Genomic DNA, 13,075 nt, shown 5'->3' on the forward strand with positions numbered 1-13,075 from the left:
GATTATCGCAACCCTTGCACTGCTCTCCATCCCTTTTCTGCCACCATCTCTTGCCTGGGCAACCAAATCGGCAGCACAACGCTCACTGTCTCCTGTCTTGCCCTCTCGAACTCTGTCCTGCCTCTCCCCCGCTAAAATCTTCCAGTGGCTCCCCATGGCCTACAAAATACAACGTGAACCTTTTGGCATGGCCTGGAAACCCCGCAGGATCGGGGCTGCTGCCCTGCTGCCCTGCTCCCCCCATCTCCAGTCCCCACCACACCATCGGGGCTGCAGCCGCAGCTGAACCTCTTGCAGCTACCTGAACCCCTGTCATCTCACAGGCTGCTCTGTGTTCCCCAAAACACATTTTACTTTCTCTTGGGCACCCAGCAACTACATTTCCCAGCCTGCCTGTGGAGGAGCATGTGGGCAGCATGACGTGGTCCTCTTCCAGGCCTGGCCCATAAACCTTCCAACACACCATCTTCATTCTCACCTTTCTCATCCACCACCTGCATGAAAAAGGCTCCAAGGACCCAGAGGAGGGCAGAGCCACAAAGTAAGATGCAACGCCTCCAAGTGACACGTGGAAAGCAGCCTGGACAGGAGACCCACAAGTGAGAAGCAAACTTGCATCGTGTTAAAAGTTTTCTATTTCAATCACAGGAGACTATAAGCTCCCTGAGAGTGTGGTCAATATTTAGCCCATTTTAGTAATACCAGCATCTAGCAGAGCATCTAGTTCAGAATAGTCCATCTGGTCTCTGTGCCTGCTACCAGCTCAAATAAGAACACATAATTTATGTGTATTTTTGTCCTAGTTGAGTCAGTATGGCCTTAACCGGTGACCGTATGTCCAGGTTTGCCCAGGACAGTCCCAGTTCCTAATTTGGCTTTGACACAATTGTTTATCTATCCATCATGATGACAGTTGAATGGGGAGAGGAAGTAGGGATGAAACAGCAATGATGGGAACCTACCCAGGCCTTGGGACTGATCCTTGCATGGAGAACGGCACGTTCAATGAACAGCATTCCAAGAGTGTTATAAACTCAGACATGGACCAGGAAACTTCAATATCCAACAGGTCTGTAGCTGATGAGAAGGTGGCAGGAGGTCCCAGGCCACAAGCTGTACCTGAAGACAGGTGAGTAGTGGCGTGGGGATCCAGGTGAGTCCATTCAGGGTGAGAGCACAGAGCAGGTTCTTTAGCTGAGAGCTCAGAAAAGAGTGCTGTCAGGGACACCAGCTGAAACTGAGGACCTCACGGACTTCTGTGTTGCTGGGGCCCGTGACCGAGGAAGAAGAGTCTTTTAACAAGATCTTTGAGGACTTAGTGTTTGAAACCCTTTGAGATGCAGTCTTAGGGGAATCCATTGAAGACAAGGATATGGTATGGTGAGAAAGTGTGGTATGATAAAATCCATGAATACAAGCACACACTCACCCACACCCACACCCACCCACACACACACACACACACACATGCATACATAGTCCCAATTCTTTCCCAGCCTGGCCTTGTGCCCAGCAGCTGGAAAGAAGGCATGAGCGCTTGGTTAATCTATGTTCAAGTGGTTTAAGATGGACAATATGAAATGTGCATGGGTAGAGTCATTCCTGGGACATAAGCCTAAGCTTCCTCCCTCCCTCACCGCCCCCAGATAGCTTGTCCCCTAAAACAGCAACCTGGAGGGACCAGACAAGCAGGGCTCAGTGTGCCCACATATGCCAGTCAGTAAATTGTTTTGCGCTTTTCCTCTTTAAGGTTTACGTTGTACATTTGAAAAGATTTCACCTGGATATAAATGTTAATCTGGGGTGGAAGGGCCTGGGGAAGGGGGTGTGATGATATTTAGTGGTACCAGAATCATTGCCAAGGTCATCGGTACAGGGAGGGCCCTGGCAATGATTCCAGTATTAGAGGGCCATCTTTGCAGCTTCTCCAGAGAAGAAGTACTATCAGCACTAATACGACCTGAATGCCTGTGAATATGCCGGGCATCCTTAGACTTTTTACATCTGTTATCTCACCAAGGCAGGGAACGTTTCAGACACAAGGAGACTGAGGCTTGGCTGGCAAGTAATAAAACTGGGCCCCAAATTCCAGTCAGCCAGAAATAGAAACCCCAACCCGTTTCTATTAAATATAATTTTTATTTCATCCAAGGCAAAGCTAGATAAAACTCTACAATGCAAAACATGTTGTCAAGGCAAGACAGTCTGATCACATTCATTCTGTGCTTGAACACAAGTCAGTGCTGGGTGTGTGCACATCTGCGCCTCCCAGGAGGCACCTGCAGATCTGAGGCCCCCCAAGGCCCATTTGTGCTGCATTGTTTCGATCTATAGTTACATAGAAAATTGACTATGAGTATTGTCATCCAAGGCAGAGGAATAAACCATGCATAAGATAGTCAAAAGCACTGTGTATCGGGTGGGAGGGTAAGGACTCCCACCTGGGACAAAGTAAAGTGAAGCTGTAGGATTTTCCCCAGAGAAGAGCCCCCTCCTGGCACTCCCTCCCCCCAGCACTCTGATGGCATCTGTCTGTGACAATGAGACAGAGTCACGGCGTTACGGAGCCCAGGAGCACGGCTGATCTCCCCCTCTGTCTCCTATCCTTTCTCAGCCTCCAGATGCCCCAACGGATATAGCTCTGGCCAGGGAAGATGGCTCCTGAAACGTGCAGAACCTCCTCCATCTCAGGCACACTCAGCCTTTACACACACCTCCATACACCCCGACGTCCATGCATGGCCCACCCACCCCACAGTCATGCATTTCCACACACGCACGCCACCCAGGCACACCCTCAGCTGCCCCCATCTCAGGAGCTCGCTCTCACCCCCTCCCTGAGCTCTACCGGCCCCTCTCCCAGACCTCTCCAGCACCCCAGGTTCCTTCTGGCTGCCTTCTGCTCAATTCCTGCACCGGGAGAATCCCAAGGCCTGGAATGCTCAGGTCCTATGCGGGGTCAAGGACGGGGAGCTGGGAAACGCTTGGTCTACGGTCTCCTGACCTTACTGTCAGCATAGCTGCGTGTGTCCAGAGCTCCCAAGTTCAACTTTGTGAACGGCTCTCTCTAGCCCACAGGCCCTGAAAACACCCTCACCAGCCCCTGGAGACCTGCACTTGCTGAGGGTCTGCCTGGGAAGATGGCTTTGCCCACACATCTTCTACGGCAAATTCATGCCAGGGTTTCTCCATGGCTATAATCCCGGCCTTGGCGCAGGACAGTGTTTGTGGTGGGGACTAAGTTTAGCATCCTCAGCCCCCACCTTCACTAAATGCCAGTAGAGCCCTCAGGCATTGGGCAGCCAAAAGCGTCCCCGCTACAGTCCCAACCACCTCTACTGAAAACCACCAAACAAAAGCCATGCACAGGAAACTTTAAGCATCAGAGCCAGGGTTCTAACATTACAAAGACTAAAATAATTCCAAGGGGGAGGGGTGGGAAGAGAGAGACAGAGAAGAGAGAGAGTGTGTGTACGTGTGCGTGTGTGTGTGTGTGTGTGTGTGAACTATGGGGATGGGACACAGAGATGAGGACAGGACAGACTTGGAACCGTCCCTCCAATTATGACACCTGGACTGCTAGATCCCTGTTGAAGCCAAAAAAGATTTTTAAACCAAAACCTGCCAAGCCTCACAACAGTCCTGTGAGGTAGGTATTATTACACCCATTTTATAGATAGGGAAAGCTGAGCCCAGAGAACGTGCATGACCCGCCTATGATGCTCTTCCTCTCCCCCACTCTGTACGCCTTGGCTTCCTCTCAAGGGAGTAAGAGGAGCACAAGACCCTCTGCCCTTCCAAATGCTAACGCTGGGAAAGGAGAAGCAAGCACTTTTGCGTGAAGGCAGCCTACGAAGTTTCCCGAATGACTGGTGGCTCTTGTCTGCCTGCTCCCAAAGCCGGGAAAATCTGAACCTGAGCCCAGGATGGGTGGAGGAGGCCGCAAGGGACAGAGGCAGATCTCAGTGGGACCCTGCAAGCCCCTCAGGCCGGGCAAGGGTCACAGGTCACAGCCGTGGCTGCCCTGCAGGCACTCCTGTTCCCCCTCCCCAAACCTGCACCCTTGGGGACGCTCGCCGCTGCTTTTTGGCAGGGAGGGTCCTCAGGCAGTCCCCACACACTTTGGAAAAGGGGGCTACTCCCCTCTCATCCCTCCCAGGGGCCCAGAGGACAGAGTGTCAGGAATTCAACAAGAGAGCGAGGGGGTGGGAGCAGATGGCGGATTCCTCCATGATCACAGCCCCGGCTCCCCTCACTTCCCCAACCCCACAGGGACAATACCACGACATGGCCTGTAAGGGGCCCACGGGAGCACTTGGCAGACGCCTCCAACACTCAGTGGCTGGCCAGCGGGCTATTAACGACACAACTCCAGCTCCCTGGTCCCCTGCCTGACCCTGGGTTAGGGCAGCGGGACCCTCACCAGGGCCCACCAGAGCTGGCTGTTCCCTAGGGGCTGAAGCGGGGAGGGAGCGCATGAGCCAGGACTCAGGAGCTAAGGCACAGTCTAGCCCCACACGCAAGGGGTGTGCAAACCAGTGCGTGGAAAAGCAAAGGAAAACCCTGGGCACTCTCTCCCTGCACCTCCCCAACCCTGGGGTGAGAGCGGGGCACGGCTGAGCAGGAAGCAGACAGAAAACCCAAGGGCCCTCTCATCCAAAGCAACAGGGTCCCCGAGGTGAAGGCCAGCCTTGACGCAGGGATGGAGATGAACAGCCCTGGGCAGGGAGAAGCTGGAGGAGCACAGGAGCAGCTCCTCAAGCAAGATGGCGCCACCTGCTGCTTCAGGGGAAGAGGAGCAGCGCGGAGCTGGCGGCGAGCTCCCAGCAGTGGCCATGGTCCTGCCATGCCGAGGAGCAGGGCCAGCCAGCGCTGGCAGGGCTGGGGTGAGCGTTCCGTGGCCAAGAGGCCCACCTCTGCAGCCCTGATCCCCCAAGGAGAAATACTAGGAAAGGTGTAGGTGGCGCCCCGGTGCTCTGGGAAGGCCTGAGGGACCCTGCATGAGCCCTCAGGGCCCAGAGATCAGAGGAGCAGACTAGGTGGGCTAGGACCCCCCAAGACCAGGGTGGCAGCCCTAGATGGGAGGGTTCAGAGACTGAGCAGCTTGGGGTCTGGGGGTGGGGGCAGAACCAAGACAGGCAGGCAGGCACCCAGGGATGGGGGGAAAGGGGAGTTCTTCACTAGAAGGACGTGGGGCAGCAGGAATCCATCAAAGCCTCTCACTGTAGGACCCTCCAGCAGCCTCCCACCCTCGGATCCCGTACAGAGTCCTCTGGCCACTCCCACCGTAGAAGGGTTAGTCCTCCCTACTCAGGGTCCAGCTACTGGGGCAGCCCTCCCCAACCCCTCCAAGTCTCTCACAAAGAGACATCTAGAGGAAAACCAAGGCATTCCCTGTCCAGGGTGGGGACACTGAAGGAGACCATCTACCCAGGTGTCGGGGGACCGGCCCTCCACACCGCTCCAGCCCCTCCTTTCCTTTCCTGAACCTTCCACAGGGCCCCTCCCTTGGCCAGCCCTTGTCCCTGGGGAGCCCTGGGGGGGAAGGGGGTGGGGCAGGCTAGACAGGACCCCAGTTTCTCCCCGCCCGGAAAGACTACAGTTTGAGCCAAGCAGCAGATGTCTCAGGCACGTGGGTTCACGGACACGGCTCAGGCATCAGTTTCATCGTTAGAAAGCGAGGCTCCCGGCGGCTGCTTGGCCCCGAGCAGGGCTCACACTTTTTTTGGTGCTTTCTCTTCCACCTTGGAGCCAGGTAACCCATTCTCTGTATTATCGTTCCCTGACGAACTCACGAGGCACTCCTTCCTGAGAGGAGAGAGGAGAGAGGGGGGTGCTGGTGAGAGGAGGAACCCAAGTGATGGGTAAATGGTAGAGGAGGAGCCATGGTGCCCTGGGCCAGTGCTGGACCCTCTCCCTGGCCTTCTGTAGAGCTATGGTAGCCAGAGGCCAGGTTGCCTGACCTCTCTTCCTCCATATCCTCATCTATAGAATGGGTATAACGATGGTCCCTTCTTCATGGGGTTGCTGGGAGGAGTCAGTGAGCCCTTGGAACAGTGCCTGACCCACAGGAAGGTCTCAGTAAGGCTAGCATCACCCAGTCATCTCAACGTGGCAGAAGGCAAGGGTACCAGGCGCTGTTCCTAGGGATCAGTGCTGAGGGGCAATTGTCCGGCTGTGCCAACCCAAGGGTACAGGCCAGTGGGCAGTATGCCAAGGGCAAAGCGCTCCTCACCCAGGGCCCCGCAGGCCCTTCCTCCTGAAGCTCACTGTGACCAGAGGTAGAAGAACGAGATGGAAGGGGCACAGCAGATGTGAACAGGGGATGGTGGGACAGGGCAGTAGGAAGGAGAGATGGAGATGGAGAGATGGAAGAAGGCGGAAGACACCCCCCAGGAGCATCAACACCCTGGCCACCCTGTGCTGGACATGCTCCAGTTTGAGTATAACGCCCCCCAACAGCAGTGCCCAGGCTGCACAGGGCTCTCCAGGGAAGACCTGACTGCTACCTCACTCCCACCTTTCAGCTCATGAAAACCTCCAAGTCTTTTTCACTGCTGTTGTCGCTAAACTACATCTTAGCCTCACCCTGGGCTTCTATACCTGGGTTTGAGGCCTTCAGGAAGGACTTAACATTTTGTCCTCATCAATTTCATCTTGCAAGATTTAGTCCATAGCTCCAGCCTCTTAAGATCCTCCTAGATCCAGAAAATGGAACCCTCCTACACTGCTGGTGGGAATGTAAATTGGTGCAGTCACTATGGAAAACAGTACGTAGGTTTAGTTTTTTAAAACTAAAAATAGAGTTGCCATATGATCCAGCAATCCCACTCCTGGGCACATATCTGGAGAAAACTCTAATTCGAAAAGACACATGCACCCCAATGTTCACAGCAGCACTATTTACAATAGCCAAGACATGGAAGCAACCTAAGTGTCCATCCACAGATGAATGGATAAAGAAGATGTGGTACATGTATACAATGGAATATTACTCAGCCATAAAAAAGAATGAAATAATGCCATTTGCAGCAACATGGATGGACCTAGAGATTATCATACTAAGTGAAGGAAGTCAGAAAGAGAAAGACAAATACCATATGATATCACTTATATGTGGAATCTAAAATATGATACAAGTGAACTTATCTATGAAACAGAAACAGACTCACAGGCATAGAAAAAAAAACTTACGGTTACCAAAGGGGGAGAGATAAATTAGGAGTTTGAGATTAGCAGATACAAACTACGATATATAAAATAGATAAACCACAAGGTCCTACTGTATAGCACAGGGAACTATATTCAATATCTTGTAATAAACCATAATAGAAAAGAATCTGAAAAAGAATATATATGTATGTATGTACAACCGAATCACTTTGCTATACACCAGAAACTAACACAACATTGTAAATCAACTACACTTCAATCAAAAAAAAAAAAAAAAGATCCTCCTAGATCTCAATTTTGTTCTCCATCCAATATAGTTGCTAGGTTTCTTATATCACTCCTAGTGTAGTTCAAGTCTTAATAATAACAATGAACAAACAGAGCCCTGTGACATACCACTAAAGACCTCTATTCAGATGGGTCTATCTATCATCTACCTATCTATCTATCTATCTATCTCAATACCTAAGGTATAGTCAACCTGGCCAATTCCTATCCACCTAACGATCCATATTTCTTTACTAAGACCCTACTGGCTACCAGGCATCGTATCAGGCTAGAAGGGTGTCCAACTGACATGGTGCCTGCTCTCCAAACACTTGCAGTCTTCCAGGGGACATGCTATTACACAAGTAATTGCAATACAATGTGGTAAATGATAGGATGGGGGGCATAGCAGGGAGGGACTCAACCTAGGAAGGCTCCTTCTAGGGTCAGGGAAGCCTCTTTGGAAGTGTCCTTTAAGCTGAGACCAAGAAAGATCAGCAGGAAAAGAGGGAGGAGACACTCCATGCAGAGGGAAATGCACCCACATGTGAAAGCCCAGAACTGATCATGAGATGCTGCCCCACACCTCCCTTCTTCTCGGGAAGAAGCCACATCTCTGCTGTTATGCAGGCTTTCCTTGCTGCTCAGAGAACCTCCTCAGGCTTCCCCGTGGCTTGTCTCCCACCTCCTCACCCAGTCCCTGTGCCCACCAAGGCCACACCCTTTCTTCCGGGTCCTCTGATGGAGTCAGGCCCTGCAAGCCCTCCCCAGCTCCCCTGCAGTCAGAGGAAAGCCAGTCTCAGCCTGGACTCCCAGGTCCTCAAGAGTCTGTCCCAACCCCCTTCGCAGGTTTTTCCTCCCCTTCCTCCCTATCACACCCCCCCACTCTCTCAACAACAATAATAAATGCTTTGTTCCCCAGAACATGCTCCTTTCCCAGACTCTCTGTCTTTGCTCTCAGTGTTCCCCACCCGGAACACCCTTCTCTTCACCCTCCCCAGGGCTTAAATCATATCCATCTTGCAAAGCTGATCACAAATGTCTCTTTGGCCAGAAATCCTTCCCTAGTATCTCACCCTCTCCTGAACCCCTGAGGCATTCTCTCAGACCTCTACACCAGCCCTAATCCCTCTGCCTCATGTTACAATGATTTGTGTACATGTCTTCTTCACAGAATCTCATTCCTTCCAGAATTTCCTGCAGCACCTGGCACAGTACCTTGCACACAGCACCTCAAAAAGAGTCACCGAATGAAAGAACGACTGACTGAACTCTAGATCCACCGCATGAATCAGCAGGGTATGGTGGCAATGGTTGAAGCTTCAAAGCAAACAAGTCAGGATTCAAATCCCAACTCTATCACTTATTAGCCTTAGTCAAGTCACTAAACCACTCTGAACCTCACTTTGCTCAACTTCAAAATAAAATTGTACATATTTTATTTTAAAAATGCCTGGTGGAGTACCTAACACATGGTAGGCATGCGGTGAATGACAGGAAGTATTACTATCTGTAGCGTCCTGATCCAGCTGTGTGCTAGCAAGAAAATGTTAGCCTGTCTTGTTTTGGATGAACTTGTGGCGGCTCCCAAGATCACTGTTTTCTTTTCTAAGTGCTTTTAAACCATATGCTGAATAATGTGTTCTCCAAATTTGCTCGCCATCAATAGTCAGACTGATTGTTAAAAACAGAATTTGGTCCAGCTCCATGCTCCTGGCCCCTCTTCAGATCTCCAAAACCCTCCCAGCCTCTGGCCATGATACAGGTGGACAACCCAAGAGTTCATCATCTCAACCAGTGCCTCCCTGCTCCCCCTCCCCTCCGCCGTTCTCTAAAGTCCCTCCCTGCCATCAGCTGCCTTCCCTTCTTACCAGTGGAATTTCTGCCCTTTCAAGCCTAATTCTTTCTTCTCAACAGAGCAGAATGAAGCCAACACCAACAGAGCATCTCCCCCTTCTCTCTTCCTCTCCTTGTTACTCTCACCCTCTCTGCTCCAATGGCAGGCCTGCCTCATCTCATCTTTCTTGCCAAGAACACAACTTTCAAATGCCTTCTGCCTGCTCTGGTTTTGCAACATTCAATTTTGGAGCCTGCCTGTTCCGGCAATTCTGGGCCTGGGTCGCACCCTTTGCACCTCCCCATCTTTCCTCCCCTTCCTCTTACAGATATCTGATTTATACCTGAATTTATCCTAGGGCTTCCTAGGTGGCCATATCAGCCTTTTCAGACTGTTTTTATCTCCCTCATTAGGATTTTCAGAATTTCACAATAAGAGACTCCCATCACCCTAGAAGGATCTTCCCATTTTAGAGCTTCTGTACATGGAATCTTATATTTTCCCTGATCTGAAAAAAAAAAAAAAGGCATCTTAAAGCCTTTGGTAGGACTTTAGATTTAGGTGGTACAAATAGAGACAGGCTAACGGGATGGGCAGGAAGACAGGGGAATGAGGAAGAGCAAGTGGGTTGTATTTATGTTCTCAGTGAAGTCAGTGCATTAACAAACACCTACTGGGAGGATGGGGAAAAGGAAGTGAGATTAGGGATGGGGCTGGAAGATGGGAGGAGGGTGGCAGGGATAGGGAAGAGAGTGAGAGAATTAGGAAGAGAGGATGGGATTAGGAGATAGGCAGAAGGATGAAGGGCAGATGGGGTAGATGACGGTGGATGAGAAGATGCTGGGAACACCTATAATATGAGAGTGGGTGGTGGGCTGATGGGAGGACAGGAGTCAACTCACTTCTTCTCCTGAGTCTTCTTGATAATGAAGGCGATGAACTTCTTAACCAGCAGGATGAAGATGAGGAACCCAATGACCCCGCCCACAACAGCCAGGATGATGAGTGTCACTGTGTTGTCCACTTCTTCCACTTCATGGCCAGAGCAGGGAGAGAAGGGGGGTGGAAAAGGGGAACAGGAGTCACCATGGCAGCCCAGCAGCTCCAGAGCCTCCAACCTGGGCAACTGGGACATGCCCACCTCAGGCAGGAAGCAGGAGAAGCTAGAATATGGCATCCATCAGGCTAGGGCATAACGGGCAGACAGCCCTCTCCCCCGACACTCTGCACATACGCCCTCCCACAGACACCCACACAAGTTCTGGAATAACTCAGACTCAGGGACCACAGCACCCAGGTTTGACCTGACCCTCAAACATGAGACTTTCACTTGCCTCTTCCTAGGTGTCCGCTGCCCATGCAGAAGAAATTGAGAATCTCCCCGTGACATCTCTTATGTGATCAGAAGGTACTGGAGCCAGGCAGTCTGGATTTCAACTACAGGATTTCCATGGTCACTTACTAGGGGGTAACCTAGAACTGGTCACTTAACTCTTCTAGCCTCAGTTCCCTCAACTGAAAACTGAACCCCTGACTTCCCAAACCTTCTCCACCCACAGTCTCTCCCATCTCTGCTGAGAAAACTCCATCCTTCTAATTGCTCTGGCCCAAATCCTTGGAGTCATTCTTGACTCCTCTCTTTTTTACAAACCCCCATATCCAATCCACCTGAGAAGCCTAATGGCCCTAACTTCAAAAATTCCAGGGCTTCCCTGGTGGCGCAGTGGTTGAGAGTCCGCCTGCCGATGCAGGGGACATGGGTTCGCGCCCCGGTCCGGGAAGATCCCACATGCCGCGGAGTGGCTGGGCCCTGTGAACCATGGCCGCTGAGCCTGCGTGTCCGGAGCCTGTGCTCCACAACGGGAGAGGCCACAGCAGTGAGAGGCCCGCGTACCGCAAAAACTAATTAAAAAAATAAAAATAAAAAATTCCAGAATCATGAGCATCTCCTCTGTAGAAATTCCACACCATCTAGGGAGCAGTGGACCCCCAGGCACACAAGAAACACAGAACAATCAGGATCCTTAAGCAGATTTCCTTCCTTTTTCTCTGCTTCTGCACCTCCCTAGCCTTCCAGGCTCCCCCCTCGTAGATGCCCACCCAGCCTAACTCCTCCAGCCCTTTCCCTAAACACCGCCAGTGTCTGGGATCAGGTGACATCCTCATCACACGCTTCCTCGTTGTCTGTTTCACCTGTGTCAGAATGAAACCCCACCAACTGGGACTTAGGCTCCAGAGGGAGAGATCATTCTTATCAGTCGGTTACATGCTTTGCCCCTGTTTCAATTATGTGTTTACCTGTCTTCTGTCCTACCCTGACCTGTCAATTCCTCGAGAAAGAACACTGTGTATCATTCATAGCACTCTTTGGTTTGATGCCTGGCATCCAATCGGCTGTCGCTAACAGAATCCACAGTAATAATCAGCACATACGGAGAACTTTACAAAACACTTCCGTGTAGTAGCTTCTGTAACTCTCACAACAACCCGAAGCGAATGCAGATTCTACAGATGAGGAAAACAAGGTTCCGAAGGCCTAAACGTATATCACAAGCTATTCAGGGGCAGAATAAGTATTCAAGCTAAGTTATTCAAGCTTCCAGATGTAACTCCAGTAGCTCTTGAAAGCATAAAGCAAAAGAAAACACCAACGTGGTCCATTTCATCATTACACTGAATTGGGTACCCACCCCCACCCCCGTCCTTCCAACTTTACTGCCCTTGTCCCAGGCCTTACTGCATACGTTTATCAACAACTTGGAGGAAGATGGTGGCCTGGTGCTGAAGATAATTCTCCTTGGGGTTCTTCACGTGGCAGGTGTATTTGCCCGTGTCGCTGAACTCCAGGTTCCTCAGCAGAATGGAAATATTGTTCATTTTCTCCTTCACAGAGCCCTCCAGAGTGATGCGGTCATCATCTTTCAACTTCACCTTGGGGTCTGACTTCTCATTCTTCACGATCCCATCTATGAGCTGTGGGGGGGAAGAGGGGAGCCAGGAGGTGGCCAAGAAAGAATCAAGGTCCTTTCAAGAGTCATGACGTCACTCCAGCCCACTCCTTGGGTATCTCCCTGGCCAGGTCCAGGAAGAGCCCTCCCCCAGTCGTTTCCTTCCAGTATCGATAGCTCTGCCTATCTAACCTGAAGTTTACTGGCTTCAGGCTAAACCCACTTTCTGTTATTAAGGTCTCCCTAGAATGTAGCATGCTTTTACTGTTCTCTTCATAAAAGCCTTTTAAGTAACGAATCCTGCAAATACCACACTCATTTCCCTCTATCACTCCCCCCGGCCTCTGCTGACGCCACATCCCATCTGTCTGATTCTGACCCTCCATCAGGACGTGGATCGACCCCACAGCACTGTGCATCGGTACCCTCTGAATTCAGCGTCTAATTACATCCAGAGTTGGTGTCTTGTGACTGCTGGTCCCCTACTAGATTGCAGAGCGAGTACTCAATAAACACCTGCTGACTGCCCCATCCCCACCCGTGGCCACAGCCCTGGCCCTTTCTCTTCTCCACCTTGCCCTCCCATCCTTCCAAGTCCTGTTCCCCAGCCCTCCTCCGATTTGGACTCTCCTCATTCCCCCTCTCCAAGTCTCCCGAAGGTCTTGTCTCTCCTGTTTTTTACATTAAAGTATTAATTTTTATACAAGCTAACCAAGTTTCAGGTATGTCTTCACACGAGACAGAGGACTCTAGCCCAGAATTCCAACAGACCTCAAATTCTGGCAACACAATCTAAGCATCCTTCCCACTTAGATCCTTCTAGACAGGCTCCAACAACAATACTGGGAGA

The 13,075-nt window shown here is 51.2% G+C and overlaps 1 protein-coding gene across 2 annotated transcripts in view; it reads right to left on the reverse strand.

The window, feature by feature from the left end:
• Positions 1 to 2,125: 2,125 nt before the first annotated feature.
• Positions 2,126 to 13,075, reverse strand: part of SCN4B (sodium voltage-gated channel beta subunit 4) — a 28,158-nt gene continuing 17,208 nt past the window's right edge. For both annotated transcript variants that reach the window (XM_060304128.1, XM_030838047.2), the window contains exons 3-5: positions 12,022 to 12,250; positions 10,180 to 10,309; positions 2,126 to 5,808 (exon numbers count right to left, since the gene is read on the reverse strand). In XM_060304128.1, coding sequence (XP_060160111.1) covers positions 5,715 to 5,808; positions 10,180 to 10,309; positions 12,022 to 12,250 — 453 coding nt within the window. In that variant the 3' untranslated portion in view covers positions 2,126 to 5,714. The remainder of the gene's footprint in view (positions 5,809 to 10,179; positions 10,310 to 12,021; positions 12,251 to 13,075) is intronic.

Source organism: Globicephala melas, chromosome 8 (assembly GCF_963455315.2).
Source record: "Globicephala melas chromosome 8, mGloMel1.2, whole genome shotgun sequence".
In the NCBI taxonomy this organism is placed as follows: Eukaryota; Metazoa; Chordata; class Mammalia; order Artiodactyla; family Delphinidae; genus Globicephala; species Globicephala melas.